Raw genomic sequence first — 24,650 nt, forward strand, 5'->3', positions numbered from 1 at the left:
TCAAAATACAAGTTCTTGCACAAACGTGTAACTAAATACTGACTCCATGGTGCTTCAGTTATATCTGAAAGGGCTTTGAGAAAATAAGAAGTCCTGTTATTGGATAAAACTCGTGGTCCATCTCGCCTTTCCAGTAGCACTAAAGGAAGTTGTAGGGAGAGCAGAGGTTAACTGTCAAGATAGCTTTTAATTTGTAAATTTATCCAAAGTTTGAAAATATCATGGGGATTCTTAGGAATCCCACTAGTCAGTGAATGGCCTACCTATATGTCCACTACATCTACAGACTACACACACACCCACTCAGATGATTCTCAGAATGGGGGTATATGAGAAGTTAATTCTCATGTCTGGCTTTGTCATTCTTCGCCTTTCCCTCTCATATCTTCAATCACTTGTGTCACAGGACAAATATGAGTAGTTGGGAAGTGTTAAACTCTGACAGTAAAGCAAAATCAGAGTTAAAGGCAAATGTTTAACGAATCATGTTCAAACACACGCTAGTCAATGAAGAACTTTAGGTTCAAAGGGCCAGATATTCTGCATTCCCAAGAAATTGCAATCAGCTTCTCATTCTGGTTAACTATTTTCACCTTGCATTTTGCGGCCACAAAATTAGTGGTACATTTTTGAGCGTTGATCTATCATTCAAAGATTCAAATTAAGGGACTGAAAGAAAACATTTTGTATCTGTGTATTTGAAAAAATCTGTCAATGAACAAGGAGCCAGGTGTCAGTTTCCTATGGGGGGAATGTTCTCATGGAGGTACTGTAAGGGTAAGTCAGTCCACTTCATTTCTTGTTCTTTAACATTCTGTGGTGCCGCCATTTTCCTGTTCAGGTTCAGGAAGCTCATTCGGTGGTATTACAACATCCTCATAAGGCAGCTTGTCTTCTCACCAAGCATCATCAATCAAATCCAAGATCCTTCCATCTCTCTGTACCTCACTGTCCATTCTCCTGCAGCTTTAATCTTGCCAGATCTGCAAGCCAAAAAGGTTATTTCCTAAACATGAAGACTGAGGAGATGATGTAATCCAGCAGTAGGATTCTCCAGGCTTTTTAGCCTGGATGTGTCTTTTGGCATGATATTACCCTGGGAAAGACTCATCTCATCTGTTTATTTATAAGATCATAGTCCCTCCCAGCTGATTTTCCCGGTCACACACAGATGCCACCTTTTTGTAAAGTTTTCTCAGATCACTCCAGCTTCAGCACACATTCTGCCCTTGATCGGTTCCTTCTCGTCCTTATGATCCACTAAACAAGTTAGGTCGGCTTTGTGACTGATTGCTCAGGCATTATTGTTTCCAATTGCTGTGTGTAAATTTTGTATCAATGACTCAGCATATCTTTCCCCAATCTGGCCTCAATCTTTTCCCATCTGTCCCTCTTCCGGACACCTCTAACCCTGTCATACTTTCCAACCTTTGCACTTAAAGGTCTCTTTGCCCCATCACTAACACCTACTTTTCCTTCCAAACTCAGAGTTGGACGTCAGCTCATCGGGGTCAATATCGCATTTCCAGAGTTAGGCGGTAAGGTGCCTTCACTCTTCAAGGGTTGGCAGAGTGGAAAGCATAAGGCGGGCAGTGACCAGGACACCTCCACCATCCCAAGCACTTTGCCACACTCGCCAGAATAAGCCATTACCACTTTCCTGAACAAAATTTTTCTTACACGCGTTGACTATCCCAATGCTTATAATGTTCTATCTTGTTCCTTTTTTCCCAGCTAACTCCCAGTCAGTCTAAAAACTTGGCTCCCAGGTCACCTCCTGCAGGAACTTTCTCTAAGCGCCCGGAAGAACGCGATCCCCGCCCCTCCGCAGGCCCCATAATTCCCTGGGCACAGTGAATGGTCCCCATCGGGAGCTTGTTGCATTGCCCGCCACAGGGTCTTCCCAGACAGGTGATGCCTATGTTCCCCGGGGCAGGGCAGTTTTATCCATCTCTGTTTTACAGCTCTGTAAACGTGCAGTTACATTAGCAAAGCTAGAACGCCTCCCCCCCACCCCCCGCTAAGAATGACCCTCGCAGGCCACCACCGTTGGTACAGGCGTGGGAGGCCGCTCCACAGCCTAAGATTTATTCTTTTAGCAACTTCAAACATGCAATCCAGTATTATTAACTATAGTCACCATGTTGTACATTACATCCTCATGGCTTATTTCATTCATTCATTCATTCATTTATGGCCGTGCCCCACAGCTCCTGGCATCTTAATTCCCCAACCAAGGATCAAACCCGGGCCGACAGCAGGGAAAGCGCAGAGTCCGGGAATTCCCGGCTTATTTATTTTATAACTGGAAGTTTGTACCTTTTGCCCCCTCCACCCATTTCCCCCACCCAAGTGTATGTGGTTTGAATAGAGATGACACACCCCCTACCAGCTTCTGTGACTGGGATAGGCACTCAGTCCATTTCAGGACAATAAGAGTCTGACACAGGACTTCTGTCAGGAGGGTTGTGGGGGAAAGAAGCTCTTTCTACCGGTTTCATTCATAGAATAGAGTGTATGCATGGAATTCAGGCAGTCATTTTGTTACCGCAATATGGGATTCTGCCTGAGCATGGAGCATCAGTGAGAAAAGCAGAGACAGCTTCCTGAAGACATCATCTGAGCTCCTGGATCCAGCCATGCCTTAAGCTAGATATGTCAGGATTTTATACTTTTATGAGCTGAGAAATTCCCTTTTCTACTTAAGTCAGTTTGAGCTGGGTTTTCTGTCTGTTGCAACTAAGATTCCTGATTGATACATCCATCATCTCTGCAAACCCTAGTCCACACTGAACCCACATTCTTCTGCATTCCCATAGCCCTTATTGTTTAAACCATAAGATTCAAAAGTCCATGTTTATACAACCATGAACACATATGCCCTTATTAATTTTTTTTCCCCACGTTGCGCTGCTTGCATGATCTTAGTTCCCTGACTAGGGATTGAACCTGTGCCCTTGGCAGTGAAAGCACGGCGTCCTAACCACTGGACCACCAGGGAGTTCCCAATAGCTATTCTTTATGGAACACTTGCTATGTGCCAGGTACGAGGTGAAGCACTTTAAATACAATATCTTACTGTAATCCATACAACCATAAGATGTAGTTTTTTTTTTTTTTTTTGGAGCATGGGCTCTAGGCACGGATGTAGTTGTTTTTAATCCCCATTCTACATAAGGAAACTAAGACTCAGTGAGGTTAAGTTCTCACAGCTGATAATTGCAGGGCTAGGATTCAAACCCAGCTCCATTGGACCCCAGAAGCTGTGTTCTCGAGTACTCTTCCACCTTGCTGCCCAGGACACAGCATGTGTGAGGGTGAGGAAGAAGAGGCCACTGAGATCTTCAGTCTCCTGACACCACACCTTGCTGCACGTCTTCCAGTGCTCTTTTCACCACTCTTTGCTGCCTGCAGGGGCAGGAGAATGGTTAAGCTCAGAACAAGACAAATGTTCTGTGGGCTAAACTGACAGGCCAAGAGGAGACAAGATTGCAGAAGCACAGACACAGGCTCCTGATGAGTAATGGAATAAAATTACTTGATGTGATCATTAAACTTCCTCTGTGATTCATGCTGTATTTTCCTTGGTAACCCAGGCTTCTGAGACTGTTGACGACAGACATCATCCATGCTCGTCCTACCTCCCAACGCTTCTCCCCCACCTACTAGACAGACATTGAGTTACATCCTGGGTATTCTATGGTGAAAAAGATACACCTGGCCTGTCTTCTTGCAGCGCTTACAGTCTAATGGGAAAGGCAGAACCCAAATCAGTACACAGATAAATAGAAGACTGGGTTGGGGTTGAGTCCTATGAAGGAAACAAACAGGGAATTGGGTGGATGACGGTTGCATTTACCAAGAGACAGAAAACTGAAGGGAGCAGAGAAGGAAGTCATGAGTTCCAGCCACAGCATGTTATCCAAACAGAGATGTCAAGTAGGTAGTTAGATATAGGAGTCTAGCGCTCAGAGGAGAGAGGTGTGGCCGAGAGGTTGAAAGAACATCAGGCTCTCTCAGGTTCTATCTCTTCTTGGAAGCTTTCCCTGATAACGTAATTTCTAGTGATCTTTCCTTTCATTACCTTTATTCATTCATTCATTTATTCAACAAATTCTCAGTAAGGTCTACTCTGTGCAGACTTAGTGCTGGCTTAGTGCCCTTAAGGAGCTTATGTTCTAGGTGTGGAATCAACAAATTAAGTAGACAATTATAACACAGAATGGTAAGTGCTGTGTTCAAGGGAAATGTAAGGGGCTGTAGGAGAATGGCCTTCTGCATCAGCCAGGTCCAGCAGGAAGCAGATGGCCACGTCACATCAGTAATGTGAGGAGGCTCTATTCAAAGAGGTGGGCAGAGAGTAGGGAAACCACAGGGGGTTGTGAAGTACCCTGGATCTTGAAACATTTGGGCACCATTACCTCTCCAGGCCTGAAGGGGAGAGGAAAGGGGGTGGTTACAGGAATCCAGAGAAGAAGAGAGGTCTGAGATAGGGCTGACAGACAGGAGCTGTGAGCTTCAGTTGAGGGATGCAGCAAGAACAACAGTAGCAATATATACATATATTTTAAAGTTAAGTAGATCAGATTGAAAAACAAGGCAGGGAAGGGCTTTAAGGGAGGGCAGACGAAGGGAGGGATTAGGATTTGTAAATAGGATGGTCAGGAAAGGCCTCACAAAGAAGGTGGCATCTAAGCAAAACTTGAAGGAGGTGTATCTCTAGATGAGTTTTCCCCAGACCCCTTCAATTGGCCCACTTCACTCCCTCAATCCCCATCTCAAGGTCCAGGGCCTTGTCCCCAGCCTCTCTGGATTAGAGAGTTCCCTGAAGGTCCCTCTCAGACTACGGTTTCCCCAGGAGAGGAGTTCTGTTTCATCCTTCCTTTTCTCATCTAATAACACTAGAAGCTGCCATTTATTAAGCATGTGCATCACGCTCTTGGCATGTTACACACATTGGGCCATCTAAGCCTCATAGCAAGACTGCAAGGCACAGCTGGGGAAAATGAGGCAGTTCGGCCCACTTTCCATTGGCCCCTTGGCCAGCTGCCTTCCCTAACAGGGCTCCTGCCCCATCCTCACTCCAGAGAAGGGGAAATGGAAGATAGACCTTAAGTTTTTGAAGGACTGAAAAAGGGAACAAAGATTAGGAGTGTACTTGATGTCTCCATTGTGCACAAGGACCAAAGGGTAGAAGTCAATAGGAGGCAGTATTTATCAAAATGTGAGAACATCCTAACAATCAGAGCCTCAGATGCCTTGGAGGCAATGAGCTCCTTTTCACTAGAGGTGTGCAAGAGAAGCTGATCAATCTGTTGTCAAAAATGAAATATAGGTCAGCCCCTAGCCAGCAGCTTCATGCTGCCCAAGGGCCAGGGGCGTGTGCATGACTTTCCTCTGCCCTGTGAAGGGTGTGCCTCCCACCGCTATGGGCCTTGGAGCCACTGCCCTCATTTTCTCTTGCTGTCTTGAATGCAGTCCAAGGGAGGTGCCTTGCAACCAGCGCGTTGAGCGCCAAGAAGGACCAGGAGATGGAACTGGAGCCACCACATTCTACTTATGAAGGAGATGAAAAGTTTCCAGGAATTAAGTCCAGTTTCATTTCAGTATAAGATAGGAGAAAATGGTGATCCCAAAGCCTTCTTCATAGAGATTTCCTGGACAGAAACATATCCTCAAACACCTCCAGTCATATCTATGAACGCATCTTTTAGCATCATATCATCAGCTGTAAAGCAAAGCATATCAGCCAAGTTACAGGAAGCAGTGGAAGGACCGCCATGACCCACATGTTGTTTGAATATGCGAAGGACAATAAACAACAGTTCATGGAGAATCACCATCCCTCTTAATTCTACGACAGCCACAAGAAATATCATCTTGTTTGAAATTCCTAATGCAGCCCCATCAAGTGAGAAAAAAAGACAACTTTCAAAAGCCCAGAAGGAACTATATCCAATCTCCTGGGATAAACCGTATGGAAAAGAATATTTAAAAAAGAATGTATATATGTGTATAACTGAGTCACTTTGCTGTACAGCAGAAATTAGCACAACATTGTAAATCAACTATACTTCAATAAAAAGAATAGAGAATTAGGGGACTTCCCTGGTGGTCCAGTGGCTAGGGCTCTGGGCTCCCAATGCAGGGGGCCCGGGTTTGATCCCTGGTCGGGGAACTAGATCCCACATGCATGCTGCAACTAAGAGTTTGCAAGCCACGATGAAGATCCTGTGTGCCACAACGAAGACCCAGTGCAACCAAATAAATAAATATTTTTTTTTAAAATAGAGAATTAAAAAAAAAAAAAAGCCCAGAAGCATAAGTTGGTAGATAAAGCAGATCACAAAGGAGAACTTCCTCGAGGATGGAACTGGGTTGATGTGGTGAGGTTAAGCAAAATTGGCTTTAAAGATGATGAATAGCACTTGGAATTTGAGACATGGGAAGAGCATCTTTTAAAAAATAAACTGGGTTCAAAATCTTTTATTACTTTTTTCTGGTATTGAAGTGACTTTTTATAAAAACAGATTTTTTTGATATATTTCTTACATAAAAAATGTTTTAAGCTGAAAGTTCATGAGGAGATCTGGTTGTATTAAATTATTTTCATAAACTTACCTTAATAAAAGGTGAAAATGTTACTGATTAGTATACTTTATGAAGCCAGTTGAGCTTTGTAAATGGACAAATATGGGGAATAATAATCAATGTTAACTCATATGATCTTATTCTAGTCGGTGTAATTTTTTTAAAGGAATATGAAGCCCTTTTCAAACTCTCATCCCAGTGGGACAGAATACTGAGTGAACAATTAGTCCACAGCATGATCCATATTAATAGGCTTCTCATCTTAGTGAAGTCTTCATCTCTTCTTTCTCTTAATTACTGAAGCATAAATTGCTTCAGAGATTTAAATACTAGTATTTGAACTTTATTCATAATATTGTTTGTAGTTACTTTTTACTTTTCAAGGGTGAACTGCTTATTTCTAATAAACGAATATCTGTTTATACTTTTCCCCTGGTTTCGGTCACAATGTTCAATTATAAGAGCTTTCAATGGAATGTTGAACAGGAGAATATAAAAACAAATCTGCCAAATACATTAGAGAGCATTTGAATAGAAGTGCTGGTTCCTATTTAAAACATTTCTCTTTGCTGTATATACCAAAATAGATGGGAGTAAAAGATGCCTTAATATTTAATTTTTGTATTGTTTAGAGACAATGGTTTAAAGAAATTCCTATTTATTTAATATTTAATTTTGTATTGTAAGAGAAAATGGTTTTAAGAAATTCCTATTTATGTAGTTTTAGTTGTTTGTAACTGAGGTCTTCTAAATGGTTTAATATAAAACCACAATTCTAGTCTTGCTTCTTTTCAAGTATCCAAATGTATTTCTCAGCATCTTTAAAATAATAGACTTAGAAGTCTTTCAACTGCTGAACTGTAGTACATGCTTATTTTTTAAAAAAATCATTAACAGAGGAAACTATTGGTGTAGTTTTACCAGCAAGTTATTGATATGTATGTGTGATTCACAGTGATTCTGTATGTGCTCCCCAGCTATAAGAACACATAGGATGGACTTACCTGGTGGCGCAGTGGTTAAGAATCCGCCTGCCAATGCAGGGGACATGGGTTCGAGCCCTGGTCAGGAAGACCCCACATGCTGCAGAGCAACTAAGCCCGTGTGCCACAACTACTGAGCCTGAACTCTAGAGCCCGCGAGCCACAACTACTGAAGCCTGTGTACCACAACTACTGAAGCCTGCATGCCTAGAGCCCATGCTCCGCAACAAGAGAAGCCACCGCAATGAGAGGCCCGCACACCGCAACGAAGACCCAGCGCAGCCAAAAATAAATAAATTAATTTAAAAAAACACAAAAACCACATAGGACTACTGCGGTGGTATCTGGAAGGGTTGATTGTTGGTTCCTCAAGTCACAGTTATGCAGCTTGGGTCTGAGTTTTTAAAGAATAGCTAACTTTTAAAGAAGTTTCCTTAGCAAAAGAGCAGTTGAGTTGTGACCATGGTTTTTACTGGGCTAACGCTGGCTTCAGTTAAATCGTTTGAATTATGAAGTAAGTATAATTATGGTGAAGAAGTTCAGCCTCATTTTCAAATGCTGAATCACATTTTATTTCTTGAATTAATATGATATAAACATTAAAATTCAGGACCATTGGAATACGTTGATTTGTTTGCTTGTTTTTTTAAAGAAATTGAAACTGCTACATTTGCTAGTGGAAGAAAATGGTTTTGCTCTGAAGATTCTGAAATTGTTCAGGCTTATGGTTCATAGATTACAAAGAATAATGCTAGTTAAATGCCAATGAACTATTTTTACTCTTTTTATATGAAATGTATAAATTTCGGAGGTGGGGTGATGGTGGCAGTGGTGCCTCTTACTACCTTGTGTAAAACAGTTGAACATTCTCATCAATATTGCCATCATCATCAATATCTCATCAGTACTGCCATCATCATTTTCTAAGTTTGTTTACTTAAAATTGTATGGAATGACACAATTAATAAGCAATAAAACCTCTATTACACACACACAAAGAAATATAGGGAATTCTTGGGTAAGGGATTTGACTAGATAACTCTGAGTCCTTCCAACTTAGGTTCTATCAATAAGTGATTCTAGAACTCTAACATGGTATGATTCTAAGACTGTGATTCCAAAATTTTATTAGGACAAGAGACAATCCCTAACTTCAGAGAATTCACAATCTAGTAAATGAGGTGGACAAATAGTGACTTTTCATAACTGTAATAAACACTCCTATAGATTAGATGCAAGGCTTGGCAGGATGTGGGAAGGAATGCTTACTGAGCCATGGCTGTTCCTCAAGGCTGGTCTCAAGAACCACTTGAATCACAATCTCTCCAGAAGCTTTTTTTTTTTTTTTTAAATGCTAATTTCTGGGCTCTAGTCCAGATCTCCTGAATCAGAACCTCTGGAGTGGAACCCAAAAGTCTACTTCACTTAAAATAAAGGCCAAGGTGATTCTTAGGTAGACTGAAATTTGAGACTGCCTGCTCAGAGTCAGGATGACTCCCCTGAGAGATGATATCCAGACAGAAAAAAAAAAAAAAAAAAGTAGCTGGGTCAAAATATGAAACTACAAAAGTCACACAGAAGTAACATGTTTTTTCTGTTTCTTTGTTTTTGTCTTGTTTTAACATCTTTATTGGAGTAATTGCTTTACAATGGTGTGTTAGTTTCTGCTTTACAAAAAAGTGAATCAGTTATACATATACATATGTTCCCATATCTCTTCCCTCTTGTGTCTCCCTCCCCCCTCACCCTATCCCACCCCTGCAGGTGGTCACAAAGCACCGAGCTGATCTCCCTGTGCTATGCGGCTGCTTCCCACTAGCTATCTGTTTTACGTTTGGTAGTGTATATATGTCCATGCCACTCTCTCACTTTGTCACAGCTTACCCTTCCCCCCTCCCCATATCCTCAAGTCCATTCTCTAGTAGGTCTGTGTCTTTATTCCCATCTTACCCCTAGGTTCTTCATGACATTTTTTTTTCTTAAATTCCATATATATGTGTTAGCATACGGTATTTGTCTTTCTCTTTCTGACTTACTTCACTCTGTATGACAGACTCTAGGTCCATCCACCTCACTACAAATAACTCAATTTTGTTTCTTTTAATGGTTGAGTAATATTCCATTGTGTATATGTGCCACATCTTCTTTATCCATTCATCTGTCGATGGACACTTAGGTTGCTTCCATGTCCTGGCTATTGTAAATAGAGCTGCAGTGAACATTCTGGTACATGACTCTTTTTGAATTATGGTTTTCTTAGGGTATATGCCCAGTAATGGGACAGAAGTAACATGTTTTGATGAAGGCTAGCAATTTTGTACAACATTCCCTCCATGTGATAGGTCTTTTTTTATTTTGTTTTTTGCGGTACACGGGCCTCTCACTGTTGTGGCCTCTCCCGTTGCGGAGCACAGGCTCCGGACGCACAGGCTCAGCGGCCATGGCTCACAGGCCCAGCCGCTCCGCGGCATGTGGGATCTTCCCGGACCGGGGCACGAACCCGTGTCCCCTGCATCGGCAGGCAGACTCCCAACCACTGTGCCACCAGGGAAGCCCAGGTCTTTTTTTTTTTTTTAAATTATTTATTTATTTATTTATGGCTGTGTTGGCTCTTCGTTTCTGTGTGAGGGCTCTCTCTAGTTGTGGTGCGCAGGCCTCCCACTATTGCGGCCTCTCCCGTTGCAGAGCACAGGCTCCAGACACGCAGGCTCAGTAATTGTGGCTCACGGGGCAGGCTGCTCCGCGGCATGTGGGATCCTCCCAGACCAGGGCTCGAACCCGTGTCCCCTGCATTGGCAGGCAGACTCCCAACCACTGCGCCACCAGGGAAGCCCCCCAGGTCTTTTTTAAATGACAGCACTTCTTAGATATAATCTGAGATTCTGTGATTGAGGGTATATGCCTCAGATGTCCTACCTAGAACAGATTTTTTTTTTAAATTTAAATTTATTTTGATTCTTTTCTTTTTTAAAATTAATTAATTAATTTTTGGCTGCGTTGGGTCTTCATTGTTGCGGGCGGGTTTTCTCTAGTTGTGGTGAGCAGGGGCTACTCTTCACTGTGGTGCACGGGCATCTCATTGCAGGGGCTCCTCTCGTTGCGGAGCACAGGCTCTAGGCGCACGGGCTTCAGCAGTTGCGGCTCGTTGGCTCTAGAGCACAGGCTCAGTAGTTGTGGCACATGGGCTTAGCTGCTCCACAGCATGTGGGATCATCCCAGAACAGGGCTCGAACCCGTGTCCCCGGCATTGGCAGGCGGATTCTTAACCACTGTGCCACCAGAGAAGCCCTAGAACGGATTTTTGTTTGCAAGGGAGCCAGAGCTGGCCTCAGTTTTTTTTTTTTTTTTAAATTTACTTATTTTATTTATTTATTTTTGGCAGCGTTGGGTCTTCATTGCTGCACGCAGGTTTTCTCTAGTTGTGGCGACTGGGGGCTACTGTTCACTGTGGTGCGTGGGCTTCTCATTGCAGTGGCTTCTCTTGTTGCAGAGCACGGGCTCTAGGCATGCGGGCTTCAGTAGTTGTGGCATGTGGGTTCAGTAGTTGTGGCTCACGGGCTCTAGAGCACAGGCTCAGTTGTTGTGGCACACAGGCTTAGTTGCTCCACGGCATGTGGGACCTTCCCAGACCAGGGATTGAACCTGTGTCCCCTGCATTGGCAGGCGGATTCTTAACCACTGCGCCACCAGGGAAGTCACCTCAGTTTGTTATTAACTATCCCAAGGCCGGAGGCTGGCAAAGAGGACTCCCCACAGAGTCCCTGAGAGCTATTCCCTGCCACCGTCCACTCCCTTGCCCATGGCCTCCTGGTCCTCATTTCCCAGCTATCCCTGGATGCTTCTCTTCTCTGGAACCTGCAGTGTCCCCAGCAAGGAAGAAACAGCTTGAGTGAGGGCCTGGTGGCCAGAAAGTGAAGGGTATTCAGGGACAGGGAGCAGCGTGGTGTGGCTGGACACCAGTTGTCTGGGCATGTGAGGGACTGTTGAGACTTGGATGAAACATTGGCCGAGGTTAAGGGGAGAGAGTGGCCTAGTGGATTCTGAGTCTGAGCTCTGCCAGTGACTTCCTTAGTGAGCCTGAGCAAGTCTCCTTCCCCAAACTGGGCCCCTTCCCCAAACTGCATCCTGTCTGGAAAAGAGGGTTTGTGTTAGAATCAGATGATTTCTCCAGTGACCATCCGGCTTTAATATTTTGGATTCTAAGATCTCATCTGACCCTAACCATCACCCTGTGAAGAATGCATGCAGGAACTGTACCCATTTTACAGCGAGGAAGCCATGGCCCAGTGAGGAGCAGTGTCCTGCCCGCCACCATACAACCACGTAGGAGCAAGGTCTGATTCCACCAGCACCAGACGCTCTTCTGAGATCCTCCTCAGACCGGGCAAGCTGAAGCGAAGCAAGGAACATTCGGTCTCAGGTCCAGGAAGCAGGCGCTGCAGGGTACGGAAGGGTCGCAGCCCACAGCTGGGTGAGGCCAAGCAGCTGGGCGGAGGCGCCCGAAGCCAGCTCCGGGAGAAGTGGGTGTGTTAGGGGCCGGGCGGGGCCGGGTGAGGGGACGCCCTGAGGAAGGGAAAAGGCAGCTGAGCGCGGGTTGGAGCACAGAGCGGAGGGGGCGCAGACGGTACTGGTCGCGGGCTGCGAGCAGGGGGGCTGGCGGAGCGCCTTGGGGCGCAGTGCGGGGCACCCGCGAGCCCAGGGCGAGGTGTCCAACGAACAGACGGCGCCCCTGGGAGCCTTGCCGACCGGCAGGTAAGGCGCACCCACCGGCTCGGGAAGGCTGAGCCGGCGCCAGGGGTAGAAATGAGGGGTGTATCCGCCTCCCTGGAGGCCGCCACCCGACGCAGATACATACTGATCCTCCCCTGGACAGAGCCACAGGGATCCCGGGGCGCACGTGGGAGCGCGAATCTGGGCTCCTGGCACGCCTTGCCCGGAAACCGTGGGGGCTTAGGTCGGCACTCACGGGCCCCGGGACGGCGGCACCCAAGCTCCTTCCACATCCACAGATATGCGAGCGCACGATATAACAACCAACCTGCACCTCCGCAGCGAGAGCACACGCGGAAATGGCGCTCCGGGACCCGGCGTGTCTTCTTGCTTGGCGGGAGCCGCTTGCTCAGCGTGCGAGTTGCCTTGCCCATTCGCTACTTTATTGTGCCCCTCGCCCTATGCACCCCAGTCCTGGGAAAAGCCTAGAAGCTCCCTTAGATGTCTTCTAGTACTAGTAACATAGATCTAGGCTGGGAGTCAGGAGACTTGAGTTCTAGTTTACAGGTTGTGTAAACCTGTGCCAATCGCCCACCTGCTCTGTGCTTTGTGCGTTCTTTTCCTGGGTCACCAAATGTAAAATGAGCCTCCTGGTCCTGTTGCCCATGTACTCCGTATGGCATGTGGGGGAAGGGGACTGGGCCCGGGAGTTTCTTGTGTAGAAAGTACAGGAGTTCAGACCCCTGTGTGAGGGCCCCTTGGATAGTGTCTCCTCCTATCCCCCTCCCCACTCCTCAGCAGTTTGCGTATGGGGAATCTGAGGCCCAGGGGGGAGATGGCTTGTCCAGGGTCACACCAGGGACCAGACAGAAGTAGAACCCAATTCTCCCCACTCCTAGCCCAGGGCTGATTCCACTTCAGCTACAAAAGTGCGTTGTAAATATGTTAGCTGCTCTTTATCTCCTGGCATCCAGCCAGTTAACCGCTCTGAATGGAGGAGAGCCAAGCTGGAGGCAAGGAAACTGCTTTCAGATTTTCTTGACTCCTTAAGATGAGAACAAACAACCTTCATCCCTCACTCACTCCACACTTTGCAAAACACACTTCTATCTATAAACTGAATGGGTGGATGCTCAAAATGCCTACTAAGAGGGAGGCAGGACAAGATATCCCATCTTACTGATGGGGAGAATGAGGCCCCAGAGTGGAGAAATGACTTAACCAAGACACACGGCTAGACATGTCTACAAAATAGGGGCAGGTCTCTTGACTCCAACTCTGGTGTGTTCTCTATCACCAGCAGGACTACAGAATGGTACCCCTAAATGGAGAGAGATTACAGGGCTGATCAGAGAGGACGAGAAACAAGGAGGGCTTCTGAAGGAGGTAAGTGTGTCTGAGAATGAAGAAAAGTAATAAAGAACCTCCTGGCTTCCTCTGAGGGTAGGAGAACCTAAGATGGGGAGAGGGGACATAGGGATAGCTGTTCTTGGTAATACTGGGGGGCGGCGGAGGAGATAGGGAAACAGAAAAGGAAATAGGTGACCAGGCTGCCCAATAATTCTCTCTTATGTTTACATAATACTTTGCAATTTCTAAAACACCTTTCCCCTTTGGTCTCCCCGAGTTGCGTGTGAGGCAAGCAGGACAGGGGTAATTATCCCCATCTCATAGATGAGATTCAGAGAACATAAATGCAGTGCTCAAGGTCACATAGCCAAGCATACAGCCAAGATTGGAACCATGAAAGGCATACCTGAAAGGCAAGATTAGAGGCTGGGAGACTGGGAGTTGGACTGTGTGTGTGCAGCAGGTGTGTGTGTGTGGCTGCCCCCTGGGTGGGTACACAGGGAAGAGGGTTGCTAAGCTGCTGCTGGTGTTTTGGGGCCAAGAATGTTTGCCCTTTGGATTGAATGGGGTTCCGGTGCAGGGAACATCTGGGCTTCCAAAGGTGGCTTAGAATTCCTCCTCCCCTGACTCACTTGCCCATCTGACTGAGATGGTGTCTTTTCTTTGAGCTTCCCCTTCCCCAGACCAAATGGAATCTGTTTTGGCCTGCCGTTGAAGTTGCTTTTTAAGTGCTGTAAGCTGTTTTCATGAATGCGTATGTGTGTGCGCAGGGGGGAATAGTCTAATAAGAAGAGACATTTATCCACCTATTCTTGAGTGCCTGCTATAAAGAAATGTATGAGGCACAGGTCCCTACCTTCACACCTCCCAGCGCACAGTTTAGTATATCTATATCTATTTATATTTATACAGATATACACACCCAATTTCAATACAGCATAGTGCTCTAATAGGGTTTTATGCAAAGCACTTTAGGAACAGATGAGAAGAAGAGACTTAACTGGCTAGGGAGTGGGGAAGGTGGTGTCTCAGGAGAGGATCTACAGAGGTTATATTGGAGCTGGGTCTTGAAGGATGAGTAGGAGTTCACTAGGCAGATAAAAAAGAGGAAGGGTATTTTTGCCTAAGAAAACAGCATGAGCAAAGGCAAGAGGTGTGCAAGTGCAAGGAATGTTTGGGGAATGGCCTATAGCTCAGTATCATGGGACACAGGCAGTGGGGAGAGCTGTGGTGAGATGGGGCTGGAGGCAGGGTCATATCCAAAGGAGCTTGAATGATAATCGCAGGAGGTTAGACTGTCCTATAGGCAACAGAGGACTTATAGTGGAAAGATATGTGGATGAGATACCTGTTTCTGGTCCCAATTCCTAGGCTGTGAGACCTTGAGCAAGTGATTTCCTCTTGGGGTGGGGTGGTTTTTCCCACTGGTTGAATGAGGTGGTTACACCAATGACGTGATTATTAAGATCCCTTCCAGCTCAGATTCTATTTCTGTGTCTCCTTCTAACTATATGTTAAGATTCCTCTCCCACCAGCCCACGGTGGTGATAAGACCACCAGAGGGGCCAGAGGCAAAACTCTGCATTCCCAGGAGTTATCTCTGGATCTACTTGCTTTATGTGGCCTTTTTCCCCTGCCTCTCTACCACATTTCCAAGCACTTCAGACACTCATTCTGCAAGAGAAGCTGAAACAGAGCATAGGGAAACCAAAAGAACCGATGGTGGCGTTTCACTTTTCCCCAGAGAAACCTGAAAGAAAACCTTACTAAGATATCCAGTTCATCCTCCAGGTCCCAGCTTTACTCCTCCATTCCCAAGTTAGAGGCCAGGTGAGCTCAAGTCAAGAACAGCTTGGGCAAAGCTGTTAATGTGTTGGAAAGAGTGACATCAGGGTGTGGAGGAAGAGAGTGCACCTGGCTTGTGTATAGAAGAGCAGGAGTAGGTCTGGAGCAGAAAGGGCCATGGGGAGCAAGGCTAGAAAGGAAGGTTAACGCTTCCAAAAGTTACCAACTTCTCCCCTTACTGGATCCTCAGTTAAGATTGGCAAGAGCGACTTCCCTGGCCGTCCAGTGGTTAAGACTCCGCACTTCCAATCCAGGGGGTGCGGGTTCGATCGCTGGTCAGGGAACTAAGATCCCACATGCCAGTGGTGCGGCCAAAAAAAAAAGATGAGCAAGAATCTGTAGTGCAGGAAAAAGGAGTAGTGGTGGCCTTAGAGGAGATGATGCCCCAGGACATGAGGAGCCTGTGTTTGGTGTGATATGCAGCTCAGGTGCCAGAAGACATTGCCATTTGTAGCGGAAAGAGCACCTGAACAGCACCCCAAAGACCTGGGTTCTCATCAGAGCTCTAACATTTACTAGCCATGTCATTTTGGACTAGTCACTTCCCCTCTCTGACCTTCAGCTTTCTCAACTACAAAATGGAGGGGTTGGCCTAGAATCTAGATTCTAAACAATCTTCAAAATCTCTTTTCAGTCACTGTTCATCTCCCTTCCTAAATGATTATCTCTTGTTTCAAGTCAGGGACTCTCCACGGCAGGAGCTCTGTCTTCCCCATCCATAGACCTTCACAATCAGCAACTGTCTTGAAGAGGGAAGACAAGGAGCTCAGAAAGAGGAACAAAATTCCCCACATTGCCAGCTGCCAATTCCCAACTTGGGTCCCAGAGGCAGGTCATAGAGAACCAAGCTGTCCCTTTATGAGCTCTCTGCCTCTCCTTGCACACAGGTCCTCCATCCCACCTCAACCCAGCTTCTAAAGATATGCAACTGTGGCTCCTTTGCACGTTCCATCAGAACTACAAATATCCATCCAGGTCTATCCAGAGAGGCACTGGAAGGAGGGTGTGAGGAATAAATGGTTTTGTGAACCTTTACTCCTCTCACTGAACTCCACCTCAGAGCCCACCCTGTTCCCGATGCTTTCCCGCTACCCCCACTTTCTAACACAGAGTCTGTCTCCCCCAGGCTAGATCACCCTGGCAGGTGAGCTATAAAGAGGAAAAATGAACAAGTCAGCAAATTTGGCCTTCAGGTTATCTAGGCTGGAATACTAAGTGTAACTCAGTCCTGGGACTCTGAAGCATCTTAACCTGTGAGGAAAGAATCTGAAGTCTTCTCTATCTCGTGATTTGAGGGACTCTAGAGAGCCCCCCAAATCCTCTCCCCCCAGCCTACCCAATCTCCCAAATCTCACGTATGGTTTTGTGGTATCTTCATGTTAGAGCTGATCAGGACCTTATAAGATTACATAGAAAAACCCTTTCATTTTACAGATGCAGACAGAAGCTGGGGCCCAGAAAAGGGAAGTCACATGCCCAAAGTCACACAAGCAGCAGCTGAACCAAGACAGCTCTTTGGTTTTCATTTCTTTCACTGTAAAATGAGGGAGGTTAGATTAGATGGACTCTGAAGGCCTTGCCAGCCTCTGCTCTGCACAAATAAAACCACCACCACATCCGTGGAGCGTCTAGTGCCAGGCACTGCATACTCTTCTTCTTTAATTTTCACAACAAAGCTATGGTACAGATAGTGTTGATGCCATGCCTATGTTTATACCCAGTCTATCCAAATAGGTTGATTGGTAACATCATTTGTTCCTACATAAAATAGCAACCCAATTGCTGGCTGCCATTCTGCCACTCACATCATTTCCTTGGGTCTCAGGCCCTTTCAGCCTCTTAGAGGCTCCTGCTAAGATGCCAGTACCCTGGGGAAAGGGGATGTTTTAGACTACACTGTTAGCTGGTCCCTGAGCAGCAGCTCATGTGTTGAACTGAGGTTTCTCATGAAGTCACCCAGATGAGACATTGTGAATCTGGAGTCGGGGGACAGCAGTCAGATGTCCCTTGGCCATGGCACAGCTCCTATAACTGCAACCCTAGGTTGGCCTGATCCAGCCGCTGCAGGAAGGGGAGGGGAAGCGGCAGGGTGTCAGCACCCAAAGCACAGCTATTGCACAACCCTTGGGGCTTGGCCTCAGGTGATCCACCCTCGTTCTGAAGTTTTTTCTGTGTGTCTAGTTCCTTCTTTTTCTGTCCCCTCCCCACCCAGCTCTGGGCCTTCCCAGCTCCCAAAGTCAATATTGAGACCCCAGATGTGTCCAGGGACATCCTGAAGACATGTCAGGACATCCGGAGGGGCTGAGGAGCCTTAGGGCGCCCACAGGGAGATTCCTGGAGCTGACTAGGAGCCAGTGAATTTGCTGTTGTTTGGTGAGTCTTCCAGATGGAGGTGGCCCTCCGTCTGCCTCGTCAGTTCAAACCCCCATGCAAGGCTATCGAAGAAAACTGGTGACAGTGACTGCCCTGGGAAAGAAACCTGGGCCATTGGGAACAGAGAGACTGCATTTTCATTGTATGTACTGCTTCAATTTCTTTTTTTTTGCTGTGTATATGTATTTACTTCTCAAAAATGAAAAACAGATTTTCATTTTAATGAAAACCGTGTTTTTTATTAAAATGTATTTAAAAAATCCTCTTCACTGTAATAAAAGTATATGCTCAAGCAAGCCTGGGGCAGGGGGCAGAGCAGAGATAATAATCTTTTTTTTTTTCCTTTTTAATTAAAAAAAATTTTTTTTAAATTTTAATGTGGTAAAAAGCAACATAAAATTTATTGTCTTAACATTTTTAATGGTACATCTCAGTAGTGTTTACTATCTTTACATTGTTATGCAGCAGATCTCTAGAAGTTTTTCATCTTGCAAAACTGAAACTCTGTACCCATTGAACAACAACTCCTGGTGATAATCTTTTTTGATAGATGAGGAAACTGAAGTGCAAACAGGGCAAGAAACTTATTTCCCTCAAAGTGAGCTCTTCCCGCACTTATGCCATCTGTCTGTTGTCTGCTTATAAAACTGTCTGAGGCCCCTTCCTCCTGCAACCACTGCCTTAGCCATTCCAACCCCCAAATGCCTCTCACATCCTCTATCTGTCCCCGCCCCCACCTTGTCATCCCCTCTGCCCCAGCTCAGGACTCAGCACCTTGAACCCACACTATTTCACTTATCACTGGGCTCCCTGCCTCCATCCCTGCCCTCTTTACTCCACACTCCACACAGAAGCCAGAGTGTCCTTTCCAAGCACAGATCTGATTATTTTACCCCCTTTTAAAATATCATTCCATGGTTTTTCTCCACCTACAGGGTAAAGTTCCAACTCTGCAGCCTGGCACTCAAGGCCCTTTATGATTTGGTTTGGGCCAATGTCTCCATCCCACATCCTATCTTATCCTTTCACGCATCTTACACTCTATGCTACTTTCCATTCTTCAAAGTGTGCTTTCTAGTCCATCTGTTTGCTTCCCTTCCCTTCTCTACTTCCAAAAAATCCTTCAAGGTCCAACTCAAATTCTTCCATCACTGTGAACACTCTCTGAGCACTGGTCAGAATTCATCCCTTCTTCCTTTAAGCCCCAGTAGCTCCTACATTGTCTCCCACATTAAGAGCTGGCTTTGTGCCCCTGAGTGTAGGGACTGGCCTCCTAGAGCTCCCAGAATAAGGCTGCCCAGGAGTGGGCCTCCATAAACGATGACTGGCCAGGTGATTCACTGAGCCATTAATTTCATTGTGCTGCTCCTGCTTTCCATTAGCCCGTATGAGGAAAGAGGAAGGCACAGTTATATGCCATGTACACAGTGATGTTGTTTTCCCACTTGTTGCCTGACAAGTGGGATAGTAGATGAGAACCTATGCCTCCTCGATCTTAACTCTTCCCCTTTTCCATCCAGACAAGGTTGCCCGAGTACTAGATGGCAGGGGGCCCCAAGGCCTTGCATAAATTGTGGGCCAGTCCTGGATTATTGCTGTATTATTTTGATTCTTCCCCCCAAATTCTGCATTCTTAGAGTTCTTCATGAATATTTATCATGGTCATAACTAACTGTCATCTTTTCCGGGGAAGAGACGTGATGGTTAATAGTCAAGTTAAACAGCTCCACCTAGATAAAGGAGGGCTTTGGAACCAGTCAGTGAACACTGAGTGCCTGGCCTATAGAGAAATCCAAAGTGGCCTTCTTTACTGGAGACCACTGAGGGAAGGAGAACTAGGGTAGTCCCCTAGACTTGGAGGAGAGACACAGCCTTTCTGACCAGGAGCATGTGGTCTGCTGATAACCCTTATCAATAGCAAGAGGACAGCCACAAATTACCTTATATGTAAGTGCTGGGGCAAAGGGAAGGCTGCGATGATAAAGCTTGTGGAGTATGTTGGGAGCACACAAAGGCTTCCTGAAGGAAGTGAGCATGGAGCCTTGTTTAAAGGAATGACATATGTTTTTCCAGAGACTAGGATACAAGGCTGCCTTTGGCTATTTTTCTACATTGTAGACTAAGGATCTCTGAGAGGAAGGAAAAGGAACATCTGCTATCACCAGTTATATGCCATGTACACAGTGACATTGTTTTGGAAGGCAGGATAGTTGAGGTGCTAGTGTCTTTTCTCTCTGGGGTGGGTATAACCCCAAACTGGACTGAGTATTCCTTTCACTCCAAAGCCCTCAGGCCCAGTGCCTGCAGTGGTTATCAGCCTTTGCCTGCTCCCCCAGCCACCTCCTTTCCAACAGAATTTCTCCGCAATAGCTAGGAATACCTAGAGTGGGACCTAGGATGCTTTAGAGGTCAAGTGACCCAGCCTCTGGCCTCCAGGTAGGGGGAAATCTAAGCCATCCCTAAACATCTTCTTCATGGTATCTGTGGAGCATAAGAAAGAACTGTGCTGAGGGAGAGTTCTGAGGAATGTCTTCTAACTGTGCCACACAGTCCTCCCCAGAGCTGGTGTGGAGGCCAGAGGAGCTCTGAGCTGGCCATCGAAGAGCAGGGCTGTACCTCGGCTCTACCTCCAGTATTCTCTGTGATCATGGACAAGCCAACTATTCTCTCTGGGCCTGTGTGTAAAATGGAAGAAATTACATTAAATAATCCCTAAGGCCCTTCTAGCCTAAAGCTCAGTGACTTTTAGAACCCAAAGAAAGGACAGATAAGCATGCTTACAATGGTCAAGGAAGACTTCCTTCCACAAGTATTTATTGAGCACCTACTGAGTGCTGTCATAAGTGCTCATACATAGCAGTGAATAAAACAGACACATTCCCTGCCTTCCTTGGGCTGGCAGTCTAGTGGAGAAGACAGACAAGCAAACAAGTAGTTAGAATAAATTGTGATGTTGGGATTTTAGCTGGGGTCTGAAGGAGTGGGAAGGTCATTCAATCTACAAGTAACAGAAGCCATCCTCTCTCTTTTCTGTCACTACTAGAGCATCCTCCGATTCTTCCCCCACCTGAATCCCTGTTGCTATGGAGACCACCAATGGGACTGAGACCTGGTATGAGAGCCTGCACACTGTGTTGAAGGCTCTAAATGCTACTCTTCACAGCAACTTGCTCTGCCGGCCAGGGTCAGACAACCTGACTGAGGAGAGGCGGGCCAGCCTACCTGGCCGCGATGACAACTCCTACATGTACATTCTCTTCGTCATGTTCCTATTTGCTGCCACTGTGGGCAGCCTCATCCTGGGATACACCCGCTCCCGCAAAGTGGATAAGCGCAGTGACCCCTATCATGTATACATCAAGAACCGTGTGTCTATGCTCTAATGCTAAGAGGCCGGGGATGGCAGAAGATCAAGATTCCTGAGGATTATCTTGTGGGGCCTCCAGAGCTCAGCTATGTGTTACATCAGGCCTCAGTGTTCTAATCTGTAAGATCAACAAGAAACAGTACTAAGGGAGGTCATCATTGGGGAAGGAGGAGAGGATCTAGCAGACCTAGGCCTTGTGGATAAGGATTTTTTCCAGCAAAGATAGACGTTACAGACAGTAGGAGCCCTTTGAACAAATATATAAAAGTGGCAGGAATTCCCTGGTGGTCCAGTGGTTAGGACTCCGTGCTCTCACTGCCAAGGGCCTGGGTTCAATCCCTGGTCGGGAAACTGAAATCCCACAAGCCGTTCAGTGTGGCCAAAAAAAATAAATAATAAATAATAAAAATATATATATATATATATACACACACACACACACACACACATATATATGTATATATATATATAAAAGTGGCAACATATAATGACAAATGAGTGTTCTAGTGGCTGGAGTGTTGGGGGCTAGGGGCTAGAGGAAGGAAAAGAGGAAGTTGTAGCAGAGGGAAATGAGACAGGAAAATGCCCTGAGGACACATTTTTTGATGTGTTATCTTCAATGACCATGAGAAGCAGCAATGATTATCTCATATCACAGACAGGAAATCTAAGTTATGTTACTTACTTATATTTTTTCACATTTTATGTTTTTCAGCCCATTTAACATTTGTGATTTTACCCCCCGTGAGGGAAGCAGAGCAAGTGCCATTCTGCCCATTTGGGCCAAAGCAGTACCATGACTGGAACCCAGGTTCTCTGGTCACCTTGCCTAGTGCTTTGCAAAACTGTGTGCTACCTAGGAGTGGATCTAGGCCTGAAACTTATATAATTCTGGGGGGCCCTCCTTAAGAAAAAGAATTTTAAAATATCTTATTTTTGCAAGTATTACAAAAACATATCACCATATTAATACATTGTTGGGGCCCCTCCTAAGATCTTAAGAAGGAGCCATGCAAGTACAGAGCCCTGACTGTTAAGCCTCATTAGCTCCATGGTCCCTGTGCCCTTCCACCAATGTCCCAGTGCCTTTCCCAGCCCCATCTCCAGTCCTGGGGACTTCACTACCTCTAAGGCAGCCTCTAACATTTTGAATGAATTCTGTGAGTAATTTTCTGATATCAAGTTGAAATCTGCTTCTAGAAGATTATTATCACACCTAGAAGATTACCATATTAAAAGAGGCAGGTACCTGATTCAGTGGAAAGAGAACCAGCCCTGATTCTACTACCAGTGTGGTATATAAACTGGCTAGACACTTCCCTCTCTGACTCTTGTCCTTCTTCAGCACCGTGAAATAGAAAGTTGAAATAGTTGAAAGTCTCTAAGGGCTCTACCAGATCTGATATTCTAGGCTTCACGTACATTGATTTGAACCACATAAAACTGCTGTGCTGGACTTCCCTGGTGGCGCAGTGGTTGAGAATCTGCCTGCTAATGCAGGGGACACGGGTTCAATCCCTGGTCCGGGAAGATCCCACATGCCGCGGAGCAACTAAGCCCGTGCGCCTAGAGCCCACATGCTCTGCAACAAGGGAAGCCACTGCAATGAGAAGCCCGCACACCGAAACAACGACCCAATACAGCCAAAAGTAAAAACAAATTTATTTTAAAAAAAAGTCAGGAAGTTCCAATGAATCCAAGAGTCACACACACACACACACACACACACACACAAAACTGCTGTGCTTGTAGGTCAAAAACAGCTGAATATCAGTAGTTTCACATGCTTCAGCTGAATACATGAAATGTGGCCAGCTACAAATCCCAGGTTGGAACCTCCCACTGTTCTGTTTAATTTCTGTTATTAAGGAATCTCCATGGGGTCTCCAGAAAGCCCTATCAAAACATACATATTTGTGTATATCAAAAACTTTGAAAGCATATTTTGAGAGCACTTATCTCTGAAGAGAAGGATTATGGGTGATTTTCCCTTTCTACTTTAAAAATTTATGTAATATTTGATTTATTTGACCGTAAGTATGTTTCTTATATAATAAGGGGGGAGAAGCTACTTTTACTTTGAAAAAATGAAAATAAACACCTGTGTGTTACTTGAATGGAGGATCACAGAACACATTTGCTCCCATGAGCAGTTAGTCATGTTGATTCCAGTTAGGAATGTTGATTCCATGCAAATCAGTGCTGAGCCCCATGTGTGCTCTCAAGCCTTTCCTCATATCTTCTTGAGAGAGAAGGTGGAGACCTGCTTAAGAAGACGTGACATATAGGTGGACAACGGACTCGAAGTCTACAGCTGGATGGGACTTTGGAGACCGCCCAGCCCAAACACCCAAATAAAATACGGAATCCCAACAAGAATAAGAATGAATGTCAGGTAATGGATGCTATCAGGATTTTGAGAAATGAGATTGAGTGGATGCAGAGGAGCCAGAGAAAGGTAGAATTTGAACTGGGCTTTGAGAGATAGGACAGATCTACGTGGGCAGAGGGAATGAACGGAACAAGACAAGGGAAGCTTGGAGGCAGAAATGTGGCAAGACCACCCTCCTGAAGAGAGCAGGTCGGCGGCTGGATGGAGCAGGAAGCAGCCCAGAGTGGCTGCGCTGGGAGTTCAGTGTCCCCATCTATGGGGGAGACTCCCCTTCACACAGTCCTTATACTCACAGGGCTTAAAAATAGAGTAATACAAATTCTTTTGCTTGTAAGTTACAGAAATCCAGTGTGTATTAGCATAAGCACAAAAGGGGATTTATTGAGAGGAGTATGGGGTAGTTCAAAAGAGGAGCTACCAGGGCTTCCCTGGTGGCGCAGTGGTTGGAAGAGCCCACATGCCGCGGAGCGGCTGGGCCCGTGAGCCATGCCTGCGCGTCCGGAGCCTGTGCTCCGCAAGGGGCTCAATATACCTCATTATGTACACTCAACGTTGGGCTAAATAAAAATATAAGATTTTAAGGTATAATTTAAACATTCTAATATTTTATGATGTAGGTATTCCCCTTGGGTCTCCCCCCAGCTCTATCCCACTGCCTCCTTCAGCCCATAGGCTCTTTTGGCTGCACTGGTTCTGCCCTCTGCTGGCCAGATCCCAGCACATCACCTTGGGCCCTCAAAGCAAAACTTCAATAATCACTCATTCAGACGCTGAGTGCCTACTATGTGCCATGCACTCATCTAGGCACACTTGGAATACATAAACAAATGAAAATGATCAAAGAAATCCCTGCCTTAATACTTAAAAGCACTTAATACTTAAGATACTACATGTCAGGCTATGGCCTAAGTATTTTACAGACATTAACTCATTTAGATTTTAAAACCTTCATAACATCCCTATGTAGCAGGTATTCCTTACAACTACTTCAGTAGAGCCCACTTGTTCTTCACATAGCTCCTTCCTCACTCTCAGCCCA

General features: G+C 45.7%; 1 protein-coding gene and 2 pseudogenes across 3 annotated transcripts in view; 2 read left to right on the plus strand and 1 right to left on the minus strand.

The window, feature by feature from the left end:
* Positions 1 to 733: 733 nt before the first annotated feature.
* Positions 734 to 24,650, minus strand: part of LOC309825685 (anaphase-promoting complex subunit 13-like) — a 67,453-nt pseudogene continuing 43,536 nt past the window's right edge. The window contains exon 3 of the transcript in view: positions 734 to 983. The product of the transcript in view is annotated as an anaphase-promoting complex subunit 13-like (transcript). The remainder of the gene's footprint in view (positions 984 to 24,650) is intronic.
* Positions 5,698 to 6,425, plus strand: LOC309826758 (RWD domain-containing protein 4-like; annotated as a pseudogene). The gene is made up of 2 exons: positions 5,698 to 5,943; positions 6,318 to 6,425. The product of its transcript is annotated as an RWD domain-containing protein 4-like (transcript).
* Positions 12,191 to 21,235, plus strand: KCNE3 (potassium voltage-gated channel subfamily E regulatory subunit 3; the record flags this gene model as incomplete). The annotated part of the gene is made up of 4 exons (XM_082660295.1): positions 12,191 to 12,326; positions 13,585 to 13,670; positions 17,692 to 17,852; positions 20,896 to 21,235. Exon 4 carries the CDS (start codon positions 20,936 to 20,938, stop codon positions 21,233 to 21,235), a length of 300 nt encoding a protein of 99 aa, XP_082516421.1. The 5' UTR covers positions 12,191 to 12,326; positions 13,585 to 13,670; positions 17,692 to 17,852; positions 20,896 to 20,935.

Source organism: Grampus griseus (genome assembly GCF_964374135.1).
Source record: "Grampus griseus genome assembly, chromosome: 8".
Taxonomy (NCBI): Eukaryota; Metazoa; Chordata; class Mammalia; order Artiodactyla; family Delphinidae; genus Grampus; species Grampus griseus.